The 24,339-nt window shown below is 45.3% G+C and overlaps 1 protein-coding gene across 1 annotated transcript in view; it reads left to right on the top strand.

Moving 5' to 3' along the window:
* Positions 1-24,339, top strand: part of LOC133352492 (ephrin type-A receptor 4-like) — a 152,847-nt gene that overhangs the window by 32,705 nt on the left and 95,803 nt on the right. The window contains exons 4-6 of the mRNA XM_061568169.1: positions 6,670-6,826; positions 12,612-13,010; positions 17,008-17,132. Coding sequence (XP_061424153.1) covers positions 6,670-6,826; positions 12,612-13,010; positions 17,008-17,132 — 681 coding nt within the window. The remainder of the gene's footprint in view (positions 1-6,669; positions 6,827-12,611; positions 13,011-17,007; positions 17,133-24,339) is intronic.

The raw sequence follows: 24,339 nt of genomic DNA, 5'->3' as shown, positions 1-24,339 counted from the left end.
GTCACGGCTGATGAGCGCAAGGCACGGAGGGGGCCCAAAAATGCCGCGCGGCCGGCAAGAAACGGCAAACTTGAGTCGAGAAATGAGACGACGGGAAGGGCAACTTCCCAATTGGAGCAGTGCAACGGGAAACGCAGAGAAGGGAAGTCGGTTGTCTTACGCTGCGGTGGTTGAGCACGGTGGGGTCTGGAACACCAAGCCCTTTAGCAAGGGTGGAGAAAACAACTGGTGACGTCACGTGAAAATAAACGCTGTAGTCGCGCCAGAACCGTCAAGCGACTGACCATCAGCACTGCCAACTGATACAAGCACCGTCCCGTTCTCATTCGAACACGAGGACACGTTCACATTTGTGTATATTCTCACGCTCCATTTATCCGCAACACGATCGTGCCCTAGATTGGTTTATCCGCGAGTCAAAATTGATCTGCATTTGTCAATTATCCCTTGGCCAAAGAGAAGCGGAGCCCCGTGGATGTTGTTCGATACATATTTATGAAGGGAAATTCGCGTGATTAATATAAACATCAGAGAGTGCTGTGGTTATCTTAATTCCTGCTTGGCTGTAAGATGTATATTGCATTTATGTTTATTACACCGATACCCAAATGTACTAAAGAATGGATGTGATCTCAAATCGTAATGAGATACAGTAAATAACTACACATGCCAAAGTCTGCAATAAAATATAAATGTATATATTTTACATCGATATATGGGCATTCCAGACCAATGGTTGATAACAACAGATCATTCAGGAGACAAACGCTGGATTTTATTTTTTGAGTTTCATCGGCAGAGCACTTTGATAATTAAAATAAATAAAGCTGTAATGTAAGGCAACGAATTCACGTGCCTGAAGAAGATACTGTCCAATCAGCGCATGGTACCCACTGTGACAAGTGGTTTAAAAACACAGACACTGACAAAGTGAAAGGACCGCCAGCCAAGACGCGTGGAAAAATATTCTTGGGGAGAGCTACACATTTGAAATTAAACTGGGATATGCAGGGGGAGAGTGGGGGGGGCGGATAACACATGGACCAAGAAGCAAACACAAATCACGGACATTACATTGACTGTTCGAAAAAAAAAAATCAGGTTGGATAGAAAATAACGAGAGGGGATGATGGCCGACGGATGAGACTGCTGATGGGAATGGCAGCCAAAAGAGGGAGCTTGCCCAAGAGAATTACCACTGCAGAGATGCGTCAATGGGGAATGTTCTCATGTTTGCGAGTGAGATGCCTTATGCCGCCTGATGACGGTGATTCGATGGCGACAGGGTGGGGAGGCCTTCATCCAGCAGTAGAGAAACGTTGCTAATGATGATGGTGATGATGCCCATCAGCAGTGAGGCCTCGTTAGAGCAATGCTGTTATGTTATGTTGCAGATGTTATGGGCAGCAGTCATCTAATTAGAAGTGATTTTTGTGTTTAGTTTGTTGTCTTTCTCCCCGTGCCTCCGATTTAGCACGGTTGGCTACGTACATACAAGCGATTAGGCATTTTATTTAGCCAGGTGGATGCAGCTACGGTGCAATGGTGAGCACACTGGGCTCACAATCCAAAGGTCACTGATTCGATCTCACTGTGTGGAGCAACTTTGATAGATCCCTCCCAACCGCCTCGATCCACCATGCAGCGTTGCAAATGGGTCCACTGCAGTTAGGCGATCGGCAATTCGCGCGTGCGGTGGGGCAAAATGAGGGCACTACCACTACTTTCAAGATGTATAGTCAGCGTGGAAGAGTAGGCCAATTACCCTGTGGAAGGGGCTATCGTGACTCCCCCACCCACCCCGTAGTGGAAGCCCTTTCTGCCAGGAGTGGCGTGAACATTGCGATGGCTGCACTTTTACCTTTGCTTTTCAAACCCGATTGTGATTCGTTTTTTGTCGCATCAGCCTCTGTGCCACCTCTAATAAGGTGGCTCTCTTTGAAGACCACACACCTTTCGATGAGCACGGTCGGCTACGTACGGCGGTGCCAAAGAAGTTCCACAAGCATGCGTACAAACCACGTGTGCACCAGTGGTCGCAACCGGGTACCCGATACCCGTACCCTACCCGATACCCGGCTACCCGTACCCAGCCGGGTACGGGTAGCCGTTTTCGACCCTGGTACGGCCGGGTACGGGTACGTGTAGGCCGTGAGTCACCGGTGAGTCACCGTTTGTCACTCATTTCGGGTAGGGTACGGGTACGGGTAGGGAACGACTACCCGTACCCGGCCGGGTACGGGTACCCGTTTGCGACCCTGGTGCGGCCGGGTACGGGTACGGGTAAGGAATCAAAACCCGTTTGCGACCTCTGGCGTGCACCCAAATGGGAGGAGGCCGTTGCACCAGCAGGTTGCATGAGCAAGCAATTGCAGCGCTGCGCCCCTGCCGACATCGATTTAGCCACAGAGAGAGAGACACACACACATGCACACGCACGGTCAAAATGGCGTGCGTCCAAGGGGGTTGCGACGAGTGAGGCTCTGTCGTCGGGATTGTCCCCGCGTTTGGGTAATAACCTCCGTGGACGTTGACGGCGATTGGAGATTGAAGAGCCTCGTGATGACAAACGGCAGCTGCCATGAGATTTCATAATTTTAACAAAAATTTAACCTTCTTGCATGTTGGCGCAAGCAGTAGTCGGGGGAGGTGACGGGGGTATAGGAGACGTGGGGGGTGGTGGTGAGCTTCACATTGGATCAGTGGTTATTCTTCTTAACCTGGGGGTGCGAGATGCCCTTTCTGGGGGTTGCGAGACGTTGCCAGATTTTTTTGGAAGGTAACGCATCAAAAAAACGAATTAAGCACGGCCATGTTTCATCAACCCCTATGTATTTATTCACGTAAAAACATTTTACGATTGATAACCCAAGGGGTGCAAGGCTGCAGTAAAGGTTAACAACCACTGCTTTAGATGGTCCCCAAGTCGTAGACTACCAAAGCGTTGTTTACGTCATGATTACATTTTTCGTATAAGGGCAAGTGTTTGTTTGACCATCTGTGAGGGGTGTTTGGGGTTTTTTTGTTTACTACACCATCACAAATAGGAACAAATCGAAACTCGAGACACCTTTTGTGGAAATTGTTTTTAAAAAAACACGATTAAATGAACTATTTAAACAATTTGTATTTTATTTTACCAGATAAGGCAACCACTGAGCTATATAGCTATTTTTCAGAAGAGACGTGGCCACAACTGATAGCTCAGTGAAGTGGTTTATCGTGTGGAAATGTATAGCAGCCAAATACTCTTAATGCATGTTGATTCGAAATGTGGAGGGACAAAACCGGAGAGAAACATCCACACGACCATCAGGAGAACACGCAAACTCCAAATATACAGCAGCAGGCGTCAAGCGTTGGCATCAAACCCACGACCTCCTGTATACCAGGCGAGGTAGTTAACATCTCGCCACGGAGAGACACGCAAACTCCAAATATACAGCAGCAGGCGTCAAGGGTTGGCATCAAACCCACGACCTCCTGTATACCAGGCGAGGTAGTTAACATCTCGCCACGGAGAGACACGCAAACTCCAAATATACAGCAGCAGGCGTCAAGGGTTGGCATCAAACCCACGACCTCCTGTATACCAGGCGAGGTAGTTAACATCTCGCCACCGTGGCGCCTCATGAGCTATTAAAAATTCATCATGTCTTACAACTGTCAGGCAACTATGAGTAGTCCAGTTAGCACACACATTTTTCTGCTGACTGGGCTATATTGGGAATGATTGTGCAAAATCCAATATGCTGTCAAGTGATTATTCACGGCTACTCTGGAAAAAATTATCTTATGAAGACGGATTGAAGCAACAAAGAAATTAGCACAATAAAGGAAGTGTAATTGTTCCATAATAGCCGATAAGAGTCATTAACCTATGCCTATGCACGAGAAGGGATGATCACATTTGGGATAGACACGTGCTAAATGAAGGTGAAGCAAAGGGAAAGCACTACATTGAACAACACCACTCTTGGGGGAATGATCGTCATCTCATCATCAACATTTCACTGCCTGGATTTAAGGCCTTCCCAAGCCGTCGCCATCCCCCGTGATTTCGCGATGAAACGATCACACCCTCACTCACACCCTCGCTCACGCCCTCGCCAATCTCATGGCATCTTCTCACCCAGTGGACGTCACGCTCGGATGCGTTCCATTCTTTGGATGCCACTCCGGCACTGCTCTTAACCATCGGTCATCCCTCCTTGTGATGCATCCTGCCCAAGGCCACCCACTCTTCTTAACCCTTTCCCATTTTGATGACGTATGTGTACGTGCATGTCACCAGGTTTTCTTCCGATTCCATTCCGATGACGTACGTGTTTTTTTAATTGAGTACTTCTGGTTTCAGTTTTTTTTCTTCCGATTCGGAAGAAAAAAACTCAAGCAATGTTTTAGTTTTTTTCTTACGATTCAAAAGGAAATAACTCAAATAAAATAACTTCATCGGTATTCGAGGCTCCCCCAAGGCCATGCGGGAGGGCAGTGCGGGACAGTTTCGCACCAGCGATCATAGAGTGCGGTTGTGTCGCTACACTTCTCTGCGGGGAGTACAATGTCTTTAAAAAGAAACGGCGCTAGGCGTCTCCAAATAAAATGAACGCTGAGCCCGCTTCCACATTCCGAGATTCGGCGGTGAACGGTACACCCACCCTGCAACTTGCAGGCGTCTCGAGGGTTAACGGTGTAATTTTAATTATTTAACCTGTGCGTGTTTTTTCGCCCACGTGGTTCCTCTCTCTGTTTCTCGTTGTAATTCCAAGCGTGCATCTCTCCACGCTTCTTTGCACACGCTTCCGTTTGTTCTTCCGTGTGTGTGTTTTTTTTAATGACTGAATCATATGTTAGAGCAGGTAGTAACGCACTGATAATTTCATCAACCAGCGAGGTGTATTTCTTGAACATGCAGAACCACACCGAGGAAATGAGCAACGGTTACAGTTGAATTCTTTTGGAACCTGCACTATCACGAACGAAACGTTAATGTGCGTCGCGAATAGAGCTATGAAGCAACGTATACGTGTATAATATGAATCATTACAATAATCCCAAAGGAGCAAAAAAACAACACTGCATGAAGACCATCCGGGTACAATTGTTCTCTGCTGTCGTTTTCCTTGACTGCATGTACGCGCAGATTCCCAAGCCTTCAAACAACGTGTCCTGTCAAAGTCCATTCACTTCTCTTAATGCTGAGTGCCACGAGTTGTAATCGCGGCTATTTCTTGGCCCACATTTCTACACTACCCTCTGTAACTAATCCCAATCATCCATACGTACACGTTACACACAGATCGCTTGGTGATGCTGCGTTGGCAGTGATACACAAGCACAACAAACAAACAAAACCTCACATTATGTCAATAACACCGACTTAAAAGAAGATGGTGGGCAACATTTGGGCAATGGTCCTTCTTCCTTGCACATTGTGCTACTCAGAAGGACCGTTGTGAATAAATCCGTGGGTAATAGAATCCAGCGGTAATCTGTCCCCCGTATCGCCACCAACAAGCGTTCGTGAAACATGCATTCTTACGTGCCCAATCTCATGCCCGCATCTTGAGCACGAGTGTCGATATTAACCGATGCCCTCCTTTTCGGCAGCGGTGCGCGACGCGTCGTAATGCTTCACAGCCGGGCAAACCCACAGCCTCTTGCCCTGCAATGGTCCCCCCCTCCAACGCCAACTTCGCCAGCGGTCCGGCCAATGACAGCCCAGTGGGTTGCTGCGTGGAGGCCCTCTCAGTCACGTTGCGCTGCTCTTGGAACGGGCGATAGCCGAATTGTGCGCACGCTTTCATGGACGAGATGCCGGCAGCGATGAATGACAACAGCGCCTGTCCCAAGTGGACCGCAGGCACGAGAAGAGATTCCCATTTACAATTTTACACATAATGGTCCTTTGTAGGCTGACCTCTGGGGAAATATTTAGAGTGGATCAACACCGTTTACATGAGTCTTGTGTGGGTATGCGTTTATGTCCTCTGTTAAGATGTGCATGTGTGCACACGTGTGCGTATAGATATATATGTATTGATATTCATGTCTAGATATAAATGTGGATATGTGTATGGATGTATATGTACAAGGGGAACGGCAGTGTAGCGGTTAGCGCGCTGCGCTTACAAAGCTGGCGACCCGAGTTCGATTCTCGCTCACAGCCAACACCGGTGACGATCATTATCTGAACCGGTTCTGGGCCTCCTCTTGATGGACTCGCCAGAAATGAGCACCTGGTGCGATGTGTAAATATCGCCCACTGGGGAGACAAAGGCGGCCGAGCGTGATGCTGGTGACCCATCCCTTTGCGTGCTGTGCTGGCCTTCATAGGTGCTCGCTAAAAGCACTTGCCCCAACAGTCTATTAAGACTATATGGGGGATCTTTGTATATGTCTATATATGTAGAAATATCTAGGTATGTACAGATACTGTGCTATTGAAATGTTTCATCGTGCTTATTGTTATTACTACGTGCTCACAGCTGCATGCGTCTTCATTAAAATTATTTTCATGAGTGAGACGTGTTGTGCAAGCGAGAGCGTGCGTGCTTTGATGGAACCACCTCTGGCAATGAGGCTCAAGGTGTTGTTTCTGTTTGTTTGTTTTCAATCCTCTCTCCTCTGCTCTCTCTCTCTCTCTCCACTCTGATCCCCGTCTCTAAGCCTGCTGGCATCGGGTTCTACAAAGAGATCGCCGGCGAGCAGATGTGTTCCAAGTGCCCCCCACACAGCCTATCGCATCGGGCCGGATCGTATGACTGCGAGTGCGACGAGAGCTACTACAGAGCCAAGGCGGATCCCAAGTCCATGGCATGCACACGTACGTTGGCACGCGTCGGGGGTTGCGGTTCCGTGCGGTGGGGGAACACCTTGAGCGGCATCGCAAGCGGGTCATATTACGTTCTCTTAGAGCGCACGGGGGGGGGAGAGTGCTGTCGTGAAACGCATGTTTTATGAAAAACCGCACAATCCAAACAGCACGACGGTAGAACTCCGCGATGACGCGGGGGACGTCCTCGATTCTAGATTTGAAGCTTTCGTGACTGCAAGGATTCATACTCTTAGGTTTTTTCGGTAAAGTCACGTTTCGGAGGCAACACAAGTCTCTGTCATCAGGTGGGACAACGGAGACTTGTGTTGCCTCCGAAACGTCGTGATTTATTATTTTATTTTATTTCCATTATTAACTTTTAATTTTATTTTTTACCTACGTGACTTTACCGAAAAAACCTAAGAGTATGACGTCCTCGATGTTACCCGTGGTTTTACTTAACTACGTCGCCTGGTATACAGGAGGTCGTGGGTTCGATCCCAACCTTGACGCCTGCTGTATATTTGGAGCTTGTATGTCTCTCTCTCTCTCCCTCCGTGGTCGTGTGGATTTTTCTCTGGGTCCTCCCGATTTTTCCCTGCACATTTTAGAATCAACGTGCGTTTAGAGAGCGTTTAGCTGCTATGCATTTCCACGTGGAGATAAGCCGCCTCGTTGAGCTATCCTTTGTGGCCAGGTCGCTTCTGAAAAAAAGAGCTATGTAGCTCAGCGGGCCTTACCTGGTAAAATAATATAACAAATAGTTGAAGATTGTAATGGTTAGCACGCTAGACAAATACGGAGGTCGCCTGTTCGACTTCCCAGCAGTACCACAGGCTCATTCGAGCCGATCTGTTTTGATGCCCCCCCCCCCCCCGTATTCTGTGTGATGCAGCGGTGCTTGTCACATCGCCACTCGTGTCCACACTTTGTTAAGCTGCAGAACCCATTGCCACCTTCCGTTTTCTTTTCAAGTTTTCTCTTCTGAAATATGCAATGTTGCGTCTAATTCGTAAAAATGAATTAAAACACGCTGCTATTAAGTAATACATATTCTTGGGTCTTTCGGTAAAGTCACGTAGATAGGTTCAAAGAAAATTGGTAATAGTTAGCACAGTGGCCTTACAATCTAGAGGTCCCCTGTTCGACTTCGTCTCCCAGCGTGGTAGTTAAATCCCCCGGCCTCCATCCAACAAAAAGTATAAATGGTTACGTTGCAGTTAGTCGATCAGGAGATCATGTGCGGTGGGATGAAGTGTGAGTACTCCCACTCTTTCCAAGAAATCCGGCCAGCATGACAGAGTCGGTCAAAGTACCTTCACGAGAGGGTCTTTCCATGGCTCCCTCTAAGGCAGTGGCTCCTTCTGGCAGCAGTGGCTTGAGAAAAGATTTCAGAGCTGTACCTTTATTTATTTTTACGAGGGCACAGTTAAACAGCTGTCCTCGCGGTGCACTCGCTAGCGCGCCAGTGTGTGTGTGTGGAGCCGAGGCTTCAATATCCATAACTGCTGAGCAATTTCCTTTTGGGAATTACTTGATCACACCATCTGCCATAAAATAGATGTTAATAGCATGCATTGGGGTTCGGGTAAAATAGCTCAAATGCAAAATGGTAAAATTACCTGCGACCAAATTCCATAAAAGACATCATTATGCAAAATAATCATGAGCATCATCATGGAGAATATAAGTAAGAAAATAAATGAGCGGACAATATATCTCCTGCTCCTCCACATGAAGAATAATAGTGTTTTAGACTTCCCATAAACTGCAAAGCCTTCTGGGAGGGCTTATTTTCAGCAGCTTTGGTTCAACACAAGCAAACGCTCCAGTGGTTTCACCGTAGTACATCAAAACTGGTCTAGCGATAGCTACTGAAATACGCCTTCCCAGAAGGCTTTACGGCTGATAGAATTCGTAAAAAAAAAACACGTTAGAGGGTGTAAATACATTGTGTGTTTATTAATGTCATTAAAATCAGATATTCTTTCACATCTTAAGAATGGCAATAGATTTCGTCAATAAAAGGAACATTTCTCTCGGTTTGTTGAATAAAAGGGGAACAAAATGTTACCCTATATTAAGTAGATATGTTAACAACTATATTAAATTCCAGATAGGGGAGTGGAGGCAAAGTGGTTAATGCACATGCATAGTACAATGCACAATGAACCCAGCCACCTCAGGTGGTGGCGTGCCACGGTGGCGAGATGTCAACTACCTCGCCTGGTATACAGGAGGTCTTGGGTTCGATCCCGATCCCGATTCCGACCCTGACACTTGTATATTTGGAGTTTGCATGTTCTCCCCGTGGTCACGTGGATTTTCCGGCTTTTTTCCACCACATTTATAAACACGCGTTTTAGAAAATTTGGCTGCAACAAATTTCCACATGATAAGCAACTTCATTGGGATATCATTTGTGGCCAGGTGGCTTCTGAAAAAGAGCTTTCCAGCTCAGTGGGCCCTACCTGGTAAAACAAAAATAGTCTAGTTTACAGTTTAGTTACCTGGCCATGCCTCACATCTGTAAAAGACCCGACGCAGACGATCCCTGACTTTGATCTTCCGCGAAGCTTCCCGGCTACAACCCTAAAATTCATCCTGACATAAACCATGGCAGGTGTGGGACTTGGTACACAAATTTAACTTTAAAAACTATCCAGTGTGTGACTGAAGTCACCCAGAACAGACCGTGAAACGTTAAACGACTCAACGCTCGATTCACACAAACAAAGGAGGCACCATCACAGCAATGCTCCACTCCGCTTCTCCCAACGCAATCATCTGGCTCAAGCAGCGCAACGTCAAATGCTCATTGTTGCTCTACATCATGCAGAAGAAGTGGTGAGTGGTAACCAAACCAGAACTGGGCTACTACCCCTCAGCAACCTTCACTGACCAGGTTTGTGAAGTCTGGTTAATCTAGCCAGTGGATTGACATATTTCTTTGTCAATTGTGTATCGTGTCATAAATGTTGATGACGTTGGGCTGCATGAACATTCAGCAACTGGCTTGTAACAAAACAGCCCTGGACGGTGAGCTAGTGTGTTCTAATATCGCTTGACAACACCACACAATGCCTTAAACCAGTAACCAAATCAAAACAGTACATCATTTATTATTTTATAAGTTGACGCGAAGGACATGTCAATATAAATTGAATGATTTTATTGAACTGAGATGATTTTATTAGCCTGGACCTCCGAATAGGCCCATTGACATCACAGCTGAGTATTTAATACTATTGTGAGATAAAAGCAAATACAAGCAGAACTCCACTCTGTGTCTCAACGTATAAATAAAAGTGCATTTTAGCCCACGTCCTATTGACTTACCAGACCAATATTACCCAGCAGCATCTGTTCAAATTAGTAAAACTCTTGACCGGATTCGACCTTCTGGGTCTCATCAGCAGCGAGGCTTTTTAAACTGATGCTGCTGAATTTACCCGAAGCTGTCGGCAAGAGCACCCCATTTAAACTATGGTGCCCCATATTGAGGCAGACACTTTTTGTAGGTCAGCTAACCTAACAGCTATGCTCGCTGATGAATATAATATAATATACAAGGGAGCCGATCAGTGTGGTGAAATACTGTATGGTGAAACAACCGCCATGACGTCTACACCACGGGGATGCCTTCATACAGCAGTGGACTGACAAAGGGCTGCACGTTATACATTTAATTATTCTGGCAGAAGGAACACGGCACCATTTCAGGGGAAGCCCCATGGCAGTAAAGTTGCAATTGAGAGTGTAAACGATATCTAAACATTCGAGTACGAGGCAATTTTTACAATTTCACATTCAGCCAACTCCCACAACTCTCGTGAAAGTTTTTTGTCCAAATCCTTCGCGTGCATCTGTGACCGTTACAAATAGGCTAAATAAAATGCTTCATTCATGTTTGTAATAGATGGCGAATATCAAAATGCATGAAAAATACAATTGCCAAAATGTCACATATACGGTGCTGGCATGTCTGAAATGCTAACCCTTAGAAGCGGGGCCTGTGCAATACACTGAGCTGAGCTTGTATGCTCGAGACACATACATAGAGGACAGCAAAATGGCCGCGTGAGGCAGTCTAGCAAGTAGGTTTCTGACGATCCGTGTGGAATTTCGTTTAATGCTTTCTCGATATTAATTCACATGTGGTGGGTGAAACGTGTGAGCACTGCCAAGAGGTCTGCCCAGCAAGGAAGGATGGGCCAAAATATCCTCGAGGAGGGCTTCATTGAGCTTCTTCGAATGGAGGCCCTTCTGTCACCAGTGGTATAAGTAAATAATTGCAGGGCTGTATCTCTAATAATAATAGTAGATTTGAAGCTTTCGTGACTGCAAGGATTCATATTCTTAGGTGTTTTTGGTAAAGTCACGTAGGTAAAACATTAAAATTAATGGGACCGTCACAGCCAGATTTGCTGCATCACTTGATGCAGCAAATCTGGCTGTGACGGTCCCACCTGATGACGGAGACTTGTGTTGCCTCCGAAACGTCGTGATTTTTATTTTATTTTACTTTTATTAATTTTAATGTTTTACCTACGTGACTTTACCGAAAACACCTAAGAATATCTAATAATAATACTTTAATTTGATATTGCACAATTCATTGCTAATCGCATCCCATCCTACGCTTGATCTTAGTTAAAACACTGAGAAGCGATGCTAATAACATCCCATACCACAGTACGATGATTATATATGCTAAACCGAATCCCATATATAGCCACTACCAATCAAATTAAAACTCTACTACCAAGCAAAAAAAGTAAATAAGCAATGAATAAACACATTAAAAAATGGCACCAGAACGCACAAACCGCAAAAAATAAGTTGTCAAAACAAAGAAATTAGTCCATTAGGTCGCAGCCCAGACCGCAAATCTCAACTTCCCAACCAAGCCAGGAAACTTCCACAGGTGAAGTGCCACAAAATTACGACTAATTTGCCACGTCGACCTGTGTGGCCTCAGGGAAACTCAAAGTGGGACTGAGCAATGCTCACCTACATTGGTGGAAAACGAACGGAAGAAAAATTAACCCGTAAAAACTAAGTTTTTCACTATAAATCCTTTATATGTGTGGCATCGGTTTTATTTTATTATTCATTTCTGTTTTTCTTGAGTAAGAGTTTCATTTTTATCACATTGGTATTTTAAATTAAATATGAAATTTTTTTTTTCCTAAAAAGTGGAAAATTTGGGGAAAAAAATTTCACGATTATAAATTGTCACGCACAACGAGTCTGTGTAGAAAATGTCAGCTCGATTGGATCACGGTAAGTGGGTTAAAAAACGACCGAAAGATTTGCACGGTCGTAAGCACGCAAGCAAGCAAGCAAGTGAACTTAATATAAAGGATAAAAAAAAACATTCGCATTCCTGCAGCTGGGAACAGTTCTATTCATCGGGCAACCATCTTACATTTACGCGACATTCCCAAGGCTAAACCTCTACTTTCATTTTTACCTTTTGCACAAACGAACGAGCGCCCAATATGAGGGGGCTCTCTGGAGCTGCCTCTAGTGGAGGCTCTTTGGCTGAGAGTGGCGAGCCATTCCAGGGCCACACCTGTACCTTATACACGAACGAATTAACGGTCGAACGAGAAAACGATCAGAATCAAAACCTGCATTTATCCAGGAAGATTCCGATTAGCTGTGCAGCTCTTTTTCACAGATCTCCAGTGAGGTGTGGGGCGGTGGTCAGCAAGTCACAACCCGCAAAATGATCGCCGGCGGCGTGTTGGGGTGCATCTCCCCCCTCGCCCCCCGTCGCTGTGCACAGGACCCCCGTCTCCGCCGCGCGCCCTCATGGCCAGCATGAACGCCACGTGCCTCGTGCTCGAGTGGAGCGCGCCCAGCGACACGGGAGGCCGCCGCGACCTCAACTACAGCGTGGCGTGCCGGGTGTGCGCGCCCGCCGAGCCGTTGCCGACCAGCGGCGACGGCGGCAACAATGGTGGCAGCAGCAGCGGTGCGGCGGGGACCCCCCGGTGCTTGCCGTGCGGCGCCGAGGTGCGCTTCGCCCCGCGCCAGTCCGGCGTGACGGACCGGAGGGTCACGGTGACGGGGCTCGCCGCCCACACCAACTACACGTTCGAGGTGCGGGCCACAAACGGAGTCTCCGAGCTGACCCGGGCTCCGCCACAGTCGGCCTCCATTCGGCTGACGATGAATCCCGCGGGTGAGTGAACGCCGTTTCACGTGGGAACTGCACGACGACCGGTCGACGTCCCATAGCCAGTTGTACGTGCGTGTGTTGAACTTCTTTAGCACCGTACGTAGCCAACCATGCTAATCGGAGTTGCGGGAAAGATGAAGACGTTCCTTGCGTCATCCGAGTGCACGTTGCTTAGATCGAGAGAACACTTAGCAGGTGATATATACACACACACACACACGTTATAAATTTCACCTTGGCATGCGGAAGGAGTGATCACTCTCATTGTGCGTCTGTATCTGTACGCATTGTCAAATCGATAGTGCATGAATGAGTGGTGCTCATCTCATGTTTACAACTCCGAGCCAGAAAATTCAGAATTAAAATGGCAAGACTGAGTCTACCCATTGAACAACCGCCGGTGACTTCTCTACTGAGTGGTTCTCCTTTTAGTGATCCGGAGAGATGATGGGCTGAGCCAACCTCCAAACAAGATTTGAATTTTCCGACCTTCCGATTGCGAGCTGCTGGTTCTAACGCTAGGCCACCAAGCCAGATTTACGGGGAGAGCATTCGGTGTATTGATAATAGCGCAGCACATAAACGTGAGTGTAAATGTTTGAGAAGGCACATGGGAAGTAGGGTTGCCACAATGTCATTGCTCATGCTGCGAGGCAATACAATATGAAATGACGATTATCGCAACATCACTTTCCCTTATCATTGTATTTCGCATTTTTATAATCTTGTCTTTGTGCTTTTATGTAAATTATGTATGAATATATGTATTCAACTATGGTAAACTCAATCCTATTGTACGTCTCTCTAATGATTATAAAGTTATAATCTATAACGCGTGTAACTCCCATGCTGTCAGAAATTGATGACATCGTATAACCACCATGCTGTCAATTTATTCAGAAAATCTGTTTACAAACGACTAATGGCCAATGGCTTTTTACCATTCTAATTGTAAACTGTATTCATTGCAAATTGATCAATATTGCGCGTGGATATTTACCCAGGTTGATCTTCAAAAGAGACGGTGATGTTTCGTGTGCATCAATGGGTCTATTTCATCTTCTGTTTCAATAAAGGACACTGAGCAAGGAAGTGAAATATCGGATTAAAATGGCTAAGGATTTCATTACACCTGAGACAGAGATGATTGCACTTTTTGCTTAGTAAATATCAAGCTATTATGTAATAATTAAATCGACTCAGCACAGTGGTATGCACTGTTATTGTCACACATTTCGATGTTGTAAAGAGAATAACAATAATCAAATTGTAACGTAAAATATGCTTTAGAAACCACTTTGTTTGATATTAAACATCACAGCACGGGAGACATTATTGAAGATTCAGCAACATTACGCATTAAGTTGCTCATAAACGCACGTCAGCAGTGACGACTTTGTGTAGTGGTAAACACATTTATCAGCAAGAAAATAAATTCCACTCTGTACAGCAGCATACCAACGGTAAATTGCAGTTCACAATTTCTATTGTGGCAAATTTTATATATGTGGCAGATTTTTTAGATTTCAAATCTCTTAAACTTTAATGAAGGTCATTATCTGGCTCGGTCGCATAGTTGACATGGCATTCAAACCACAATCGTAAGGCCCCACGTTCCAATATTAGTTCGTATCTATGGGGGGAGCGGTGGCGCCGTGGTTAGCACACTGTTCTAAGAAGCCGGGTTACTTTGATGCCATTGCTCTGATGCCAAGACATTTGTCAATAACACGATGGCCTTAAGAGAACAAAAAAACACGTCATACAATATAAATAGGTTACGTTTCAGGAAATGTCCCTTCTTAATAGCATGTACATTTTTTACGTGCTATAAGATTTGTTTTGATAATTGTTTTTTTTACCCTTCCATCTGGCAACAAAACTGACACCTTTTTACAAGGAGTCATGTTTGCATAGACCGCAATACCTGCAGTCATAATACAAACAAAGACATAACTCTGGCGTCATCTGGTCCAACCCATGTGAGACTAGGCTGTAAGGAAAGCTGTCTCGGGTGTGGACCAATCAACTTCAAGGACAGTGCACATTATCAGAGTTATGTCTTTTGTTTGTATCACGTCTGCAGGTATTGTGGTCTATGCAATCATGTCTCCTTGTAAAAAGGTGTCAGTTTTGTTGCCAGATAGAAGGGTAAAAAAACCAATTATCATATTTTTACTGACAAATGAGGTTCCCATAGTGAAGATTTGTTTTATTTTTTGTCCCTGTTGATGAATGTGTTGAGCTCTTTTTGCCCATATAGAGAATTGAGGTTTTGGTAATTGCTATGTGACAAACAGAGCTATTACTACCTGTGAGTGCTGCCCTCAATTCTAAGTTCCAGCCATTCGAGACGAAGCTTTCTTTCACAGTGTCCAAAATTACACAAACTATCAAACCAAAACAACGTAAACTGGAATTTCTGCCTTCACAGAGTAGTTGTGTATTCCCTAGTGGACAGTAAGGAACCACACTTGCTGCTGCGAAAGTTTACCGGCATAGATTTCCTTTCGTCTTTGGAATTGAGCATTGTAATGTCCCGATTTAAATTAAGCCATAGATCAATCAATCCAAGGAATCCAAGACTCGATTGTCTCTTGTAAATACTTAATGCCATTCGGCGCATCAGCCTACTCCTCTACTCAAATTCGCACCGCGCATTTTTGCATTTTGAACTTTGAAACGGAAATAATACAATTTCACTTGCCAGTCGATTTGTGAAACATCGCAGCAGCCATACCTCGGGCTTCTGTCCGCACGCACATCTCGCCGTTAAATATGTATTTGTTTAGCTTAATTAAAATAGTTATTTGGCTGTTCTACGTCTGCTAGTTTTCTCTGTGCTCTAATTTTGCGCTATAATGCAGACAAATACATACAAATTGATGGGGGGGTGGGGTGGATGGTTTGGCTGAATAGTCAAAACAGCATCTGTTGCTAACAAACCATTACGGATGACTATGTTTAATGAAAGTTGGAGTTTAGCAATAAAACAAACGTGCGTCCGAAGAAACCAAAATCGCATTAAGGAATTTTAACAAACGGGAGATAAATCACTTTGCGAATCACTTCTCTTTTTTTGTCACTTGACGCACGGAAATTGCATGAGGGGAGTGTTGAAGACGCGAGGGGGGACGGGTCGCATCCCCCCCTCGCACCAGGACAGCGTGGCGAGTGCGAGAGCCCCAATTCATTCCCGCTCAAACGTGTTAACGCGCGTGCACGTTCCCTAAAGAGCGCGGTGATTTCTTCCGTGGCAAAGGTGAATTGAATTAAGTAATGAGTTTTTGCGCATTTCTGTCTCCCACGCAACGTGTCGTGTGGCATAATAAATAGAACTTTGCGGCAAAAGCCGAAGGAAACATTTGGATTCGTCAAACCGCCAAAGTTCAGGATAACAGCTTTCAAGAGCTGAACATGCAATTTATTATCGAGTTGGGATGCTGACCGGCCACCTCTAATGTCATATTTGTTGTTGTTGTTGTGTGTGTGCTATGTGTATATATATACGTATTCTGTGAAGTGGTGGCGCAGTGGTTAGCGCACTGCACTATCTTTCCGGCAACGCAAGTTCTATTCCTGCTCGTCAGTTGCAAATATCCGAACCGATCCTGGGCATTCCCCTCCCACCACCCGCCCCGCCACAAGGCTGACTCGGCACTTAAGTCAGTACCTTTTGCGGTACGTCAACATGAGCACTGGGGGAGACAAAGGCAGCAGGGGTGGTGCAGTGCTAGCCACACCACCCCTTGTGCTAGCCACACCACCCCTTGTGCTAGCCACACCACCCCTTGGCCAGCTTTCATCGCAACTCGCAAACAGCACTTGTCCCCAACTGCTTGTGTCGGCTTTATCAGCGTTTGTCTGTCACATTCTAATCCGTGTAGATGAATGTAACAGGATTATTTTTAATATTTTTGTCATTGGTATTCAAGAAGCCAGAAAACAAAGTAGATTGAGTAACCGGATTTGTTTTCTTCCTCCTTTTTTTGCTTTTCAGCACCGGGACAAATATTGGACGTTCGTCAAAACCGAATATCTAAAGACGCCATTGCCCTGTCGTGGTCAGAGCCGAAGCATCCCAACAGCGTCATCCTGGATTACGAAATAACGTTTAGCGAGAAGGTAAGGGCTTTTTTTTACTTGCTCTCACCTCGGCAACAACAACAACAAAAAAACATTCACTGCTCCGTCGTGTGCTGCATTTCTTATGCGCCTCCGTGCGAGTTTGTGTATTTCTTTGATGCGGTATAAAATGACAAGAAGAAAAAAAGCAACCGCAACGCTGCAGCTTAACAGCGATTCGAAAGCATGCTGTGCCCTGTGATGTGCATCCGCAAGTTCTCAAAGGGTTAACAAATACGATGCGAACATCGGTCACACCTGTCAAACGGCAAGGTGGTTTAAGCCAAAAGAAGCAACAGAGAGGTCTTGATTCCCAATGGTGGGTGGGAGGAAAACAACCCCAGTACTGTACATTCATAAGCAATGTTTGGCACGAAAAAAAGACAAAAAAACGTGGGATATTTTTTTTCCCTTCCCAGAAAGTAGTATGCTGTTTGAGAACTTTCTTTAAATGAGACTGAAAATCATAGCTAAGTGTTGCAAAAGAAATCCATAGCAATGAAGCACACACGATCGTTTCCATTGTACAAGCATGACAATGGATTCATCTTCTTGGTTTTTTCAGTAAAGTCACGTAGAAGGGAAATAATAAAATAATAAAAATAAAACATTATAAAATACAATTCTCACGACGTTTCGCCCACAACGCAAGCAGCCGTCCTCAGGTGAAGAACAGAGCTGTCGGAAAGACAGACAGTCAGACGGAAAGACAGACTGTATATGCAAATGTGACCGTCGAAGATTAAAGTTATTATTGTTATTCGTGTTTTGTATTTCTGTGCAATGATTCTGCTATGCATTTTGCAATGCAGACCTTTTAGAGAGAATTACATTTTATACAGACAAACAGCTTCGGAGCTAACGTTTAGTTTTATCGGAGGTGCTATACGACTGCACTGCGGGAGTAAGAAATAGATTGGCAAGTGCTGTACATTTGCTTTGGTATTTGCGCTATTCTTAGAGCACAAAGGTTATTAGGAAAGCACTGTGTTTCAGAAAAAAACCAACAAATTCATCAAGACACCTTTCACAAGTGGGTATAGTCCACCAGTATGGGGAGCAAAGTTAATCTGTGGCTTTGCCCACTTAGAGTAATTTGCGAGTAATTTTGAAATCTGGAAAAATTTGACCATGACACCGGTACAACACGGGACGGCGACCGACTCTTTTTAAGAAAAAACGCCACGAGATCGTGAATACACGCCACGCGCAGCATTTCACGGTTAACACACCCCGCGGTCATTTGCGAGTAATATTGAAATTTGGCAAATGTTGACGATGACACCGGCCAACGAGGGACGGTGGGCCTACTCCTTTTGGAATAACGCCACGAGATCGCGAACGCACGCTGTGCCGAAGCATTCCACGGTTAACCAAGCCCCGCAGTATTAACCGGGGGCGACCAACTCCGACTTGAACCGAGAAACCTCGGCAAGAAACCGCCAAATCCCGCTGCCGCTCGGCCACGACCCAAACTCTCCGCCGGACATCTCCAGCGGGGGAAACAGCTGCGGAGCAAATCGTTTTTGTTTTATTTTTCTCTCTTTCTTCCGAAGAATGAAGGCTAATCTCACCGCCGCTCTCCACCCTAACCTCGCTACAAGTGTGCACTTGCGGACGGGCGGCGCATTCCCCGAGCGCTCGCGAATATTTGGCGTGGGCCGGGAAGCTTAGCGCATTTTCCTTTTAAGTCTCGGGTTTTGCCGGTTCAACAAAATGTAGTTTAAGCCCTCGTGGGAGGAATTTAGCACAGAAGTTCGGCCTGTCCTTTGCAGGCTACATGCACGTCTGCTCTAACCTATTGATGTGGAAGATCCCATGACAATAAAACGACTGGAGCATTGTGTGCCGACACCGTGGTCAAATTTGTCTGGGAAAATTGCGCGAGATTGCTACGTTTTTCCAAGCAGGGATTGGCCACAGGACCTTATTTCCAATGATCTCTGTGCAGATCAATAATACTACTACTACACTGTGCAAAGGAAGACAAAGAGATTTTAATGCTGGGTGGAGAGGTTTGGGATTAAACTGAGAAGAAGAAGAATAAAACCCCTTTGCCTCTTTGCATTCACTGCACATTCACAAGCACGTTCCGTACAAAAGTCACGTCGGCTGCACACGATCGTGGCACCTGTACGGAACGCGTTCGTCAGAAAGCGGCGAGCTTGCATGGCATCTCTCATCATCTGCGGGCCGCTGCTTTCCGTCGCGATTGATGCCAAGAAGAAATATTTTTTTCATAAATTTGCAACCACCTGCTGCACGGATTCACATTTTGTCAGTGAAGCACATTTTTGCATTTGTTTACGATCACGAAAGATTGGCGGAGTGCGTGCCCGAGCAAAAGGGATCATTTTGGGAAGAAGCTACGTGCTTTATCTTCTTGGTTCTTTCGGTAAAGTCACGTAGAATGGAAATAATAAAATAATAAAAATAAAACATAATAAAATAATGCTCACGACGTTTCGGCCACAACACAAGCATCCGTCCTCAGGTGAAGAACAGGTCTGTCAGAAAGACAGCGTCCATTCTACGTGACTTTACCGAAAGAAACAAGAAGATGAATCCCTGCAGTCACGAAAGCTTTAAATACGTGCTTTATGTTACTTAATGCAATCGAAATGTACGCATATCAATACTGTAATTTCTAGTTGAAGTTAGGCAGTCACGTGTGTAAATGACCCTGTATTGTGGGACGTTGGTGTGATGTTGTTTTCCAATTCCCCTCATCAGATGTATATAATAAAGCTAATTAAAGAGGCAATTAATCCTCATCAAAAGGTAAACGACAGCACCGTTCTTAATTTGCAAATCCCCCAGAGCGTGAGTCATCCCCCATTCTCCCCTTGCGCGCTGTTTATGTGCCTTCGACAATGACCCGTTTCTACCCCACACCCCCAACCACGATTCCCGCACATTCAACACATCATCGTGTCGGCCTTTTGATATCGCCTCCAATTTCCATTCGCTTTGAGCTGCAGCTGAGGGCTGGCGATAAACACACCGTTCAGGAGCAATGCCAGCTGTGCCTCGCATTCAAAGCTGTCCTCTTGTCAACAGTTGCCCTTCACCCTCCTACCAGTGTAACGTAAGGACATGTTGCTCGTGCCAGCGCTGTGCTTATTGCGAGGTTGTTACCACTGCGTAGGGTTTCCCGGTTGCGCTGTCGTGCGAACGTGACAGAATGGCACAAACGATACAGGAAATAGAAACAATGCAATGCAAACCGTGAACGATATTTACATTTCAATTTTGAATAGCTCACTGATGTGATTTTGGGTTGTGCCACGTGTTGTTCGTCACCATGTCTGACTCCGTATGTTGGGAGCTTGTTCAGGCGAGCTCGCTCTTTCCGTTCTTCTGTCGCACCACATCAATCACATGTAGTCTTTTCATCTCATCCTTACACAGTGTCTTTGTTTCACTGGCGATACTATTCCCAGAGAACAATTGGAATATAATGTTTAAAAAATAATGTGCTCCTTTTAAACTCTAGCTGACGCAAATCGTAGGAACAATGATCTCAACTAAAATGCAAGGAAGTGCAGCGTTTTCTGAAAAGAAGTATATATTTCACCGGTTTGTTGAGGTCATCGAGTTTCCGGTGCTCTTATATGGTCTGTGCAAGAGTCCACTTGTGGTGATTTACACTGAGCTTTCAGCAGTGTTTATACCGGAGCATTTTCTCAGCATGAATGTTTCCGGTGTTCATACAAAACACTAATTCCATCGTAACCCAAGGTGCAACCTACTGTGAGTACCTGGACACCGCAAACATTGTCTAGACACAGCTAAGGGGCAGAACTTTGAACAAAAATAATCATGTCTTTCAGACTGCAGTATTCTCTCTTCTACAATGGTGAAATAAATGCAGATTTTTTTTTGCTGACGATAAAACTAAATAAACTACAGCGGCGCATGAGCCCTAGGCTCAGCACTGAGTCAGGTGCCAACGGTTGCCGTAGATTTTGTATAATTATAGTGGAACAGAACTGCCCTGATCCATGGCGAAGTAGGTAGTAGACCTTCGGGGATCCTACCTGTAATATCATCGGTGACCAGGGGGAATTGTTCACTCAAAGAACTTCCAAGGAACAGAGATGTCAGGAACGAATTAAGAATTTAGCAGAGTGAGCATGGTGTTTACATTTTAAAAAAACCAACATCGTTGATTGACCTCAGCCTACCATAAGCCCTCTAAGAAAATATTTCAGGCCTCTATCTTGCTTTTGGGGAGACCTTGCAGGTTATAACCCTTGCGGCTCTTTCAGAAATTCCAACCGAAGAAACAAAGTAATAATGAAAGTGACCGGATTAAAATGCAAGTGAATTAAGGAGCCATGTGTACAGCTTAAAAGGGATATGCATCACACGTGTGGGAAAGCACGCATCTGCCTCACCTGGTATGCAGGAGGTCGTGGGTTCCATCCCAACCCTGATGCCTGCTGCTGTATATTTGGAGTTTGCATGTTCTCCCCATGGTCGCTTGGATCTTTTTCCAGGTCTTCCGGTCCTTTCCTCGACATTTAGAATCAACATCACGCGTTTTAGAGTATTTGGCTGCTATACGTTTCCACGTGATAAGCCAATTCATTGAGCTTCTGTAAGAGAGCTGTATAGCTCAGTGGGCCTTACCTGGTAAAATTAAAATTGTCTTGTTTCAAAGTTTATCGCGACATATTTGTGGGTAATAGGAGTTATGACGTGACGTCCCCAAAGAGCACACGTGATTGCACATAACAGGATGAATTTGCCAATGAACTCCACATATCACCCCCAACATGAAAAATATACGATGGGATTTTCCCAAAAGGAATGCCTGAAAAAAGTGCCAGTCAAAGCCGTGGATAACCTGCCGATAATTGAATAGTTTTTTGCCCACATGACTCCCAATTATCCACAAATAATACTGTGGATAACAGGAAGAGCATTGCAGTAGTTACTGAAACTCTCTGCGTGTACTGCCCGTGTGATGTGTCCGTGGATGTTTATGTTTTCCCCTACTGGAATTTGACTACTCCATTTATCTTTTCACGCATTCGCCTAGCAGTATAGACCTAAGCCAAGAACATTAACAGCGTTACAATTATGCACAGTGATATTAGTAATAAACATATTTAATCCAGCAGGCCGCAGTTATTGTCTTCGGTTGATTTGCAAGATCAGCAGTGGGGTTTTTTGTTCACTTCTGTCAACGAGTTGTATCGTTTGTGCTGCACAATTTGTTCGTTCGGAACAAATGTATTCAGAATAAGTGCCCCGGTGTGAATGTATCCGTAGCATGACTTGTGAAACCTAACAGGACGTGACACACGGCCACTGCATAGCTAATGCCACAAACTCCCCCGTAACAAGATTTTCTAATGTCTTGGAGATTGCACAATATCAGGCGCAAGAGCAATCGCCAGTAGTCAGTTGTGAGTTCGCTATGAATACTACACGTGTACGATACTTTTCGATTTAAAGCTTTCGTGACTGCAGGGATTCATCTTCTTGGTTCTTTCGGTAAAGTCACGTAGAAGGGAAGTAAAAAAATAATAAAAATAAAACATAATAAAATAATTCTCACGACGTTTCGGCCACAACGCAAGCAGCCGTCCTCAGGTGAAGAACAGGTCTGTTATGTTTTATTTTTATTATTTTATTACTTCCCTTCTACGTGACTTTACCGAAAGAACCAAGAAGGTGTACGATACTTTTACGTGATCATCGTCATCAGTCCACGGTCGATCCACTGCTAGATGAGGGTTTCCCCAAGCAGCCGCGTTCTCCCCTGATCCTGCGATGCGATAATCCACCTGGCACCTGCGCACAAGCTGATTTCATTGCTCCATCTCCTCCGAGGTTGTCCCATTACCATCTCTCTTGGATGCGTTTCCCTCCGTGGTTGCCGCTCTGTGGCTCTTTTTGACCATCTGCCATCATCCTTTATAGCAAGGTCTCCTGCCCAAGCTCCCCCTTACTTTAATTATAAGTTGTACGGTGTCATTAACCTCCATATGTTCCCTCAAAGAATGCAACACCTCTGCGAACAAACACACGTTGGAGAGCGTTACAGAATCCATGCAACCTGCGTGAATGTTGTCCCCTAGTTTTGAATCAAATGTTCAGGAAGATGGTAATGGGACAACATAGAAACCAATGTTGAAGCTGCTGTTATACTGCAAAGAAATCCTACACTGCAAAGAAATCCTACATTTAAAAAGAATAATACTGAAAACCTGAATAGCGGCTTTTAGCTTAAATCGTAAAAGCATCCTAAATGGTCACAGCTCCAATATAGCGCTTTGTCACACAAACGTAACACAACCTGCGCTGGACCTCTGGAGCAGTTGTGCGTGTCCTGAACGGACCATCCACATTCCAGATAAGCTCATCATCTCCCTACTAAAACCACTCTCTGGTGTGCTTCAGGTTGTTCCGCGTGCTCGGCACAGTTTCTGACATTTTTCTCCGCATTCATGAAACAACCTATGAACTAGACGATTTTAATTTGACCAGGTAAGGCCCACTGAGCGATATAGAAGCGGCCGGGCCACGAATGATAGCTCAATGAAGTCGTTTATCATGTGGAAATTTACAGCAGCCAAATAAATGTGGAGGGAAAAACTGGAGGACCCAGAAAAAAATCCACACGATCATGGGAAGAGACATGGAAACTCCAAATGCACAGGCATCAGGGTCAGGATCGAACCCACGCCCTCCTGTATACCAGGCAAGGGAGTTAACATTTCACCACCGCGATGCCATTGATGCAGCAAAACCACAAACACGTCTACAGTAGTGGGGGCAGTAACTTATTTCCCAAAACAGAAAATCGAGCTCAACTGCAGGAAATCGTGGATGACGAGTCCGAATAAGAACAGAGCCAGCAAAACACAGCTGACTTGTTGTTCATCTGCTGCTGCCCCAGCGAAATGTCACAACCTCGACTCCCTTGACAGCTGGTGGCTCTAAACAAGGTTGCGTGCGGAATAAGTGCAAAAAACAGCGGTGATGTCATCTTGACATGCAAAGCGTGCAGAAATCCCTGTTATCTTTTGCTGCTTTCGAAGAAAAATAATGCAAATGGACTGGCAGCCGAGGAATAGAAGGAGATGGAGCAATGAAATCAGCTCATGCGCAGGCGCTGGATGGATTACTACTTCGCAGGAACCTTAGAGGATGGCGATGGTTTTGGGATGCCGACATCTAGCAGTGAATTGTA

This window comes from Lethenteron reissneri, chromosome 40 (genome assembly GCF_015708825.2).
Source record: "Lethenteron reissneri isolate LAM-NWPU_2019-01 chromosome 40, ASM1570882v1, whole genome shotgun sequence".
Taxonomy (NCBI): Eukaryota; Metazoa; Chordata; class Hyperoartia; order Petromyzontiformes; family Petromyzontidae; genus Lethenteron; species Lethenteron reissneri.
The sequence above is the reverse complement of the archived record's forward strand: the minus strand, read 5'-3'. Positions and strand labels throughout refer to the sequence as shown.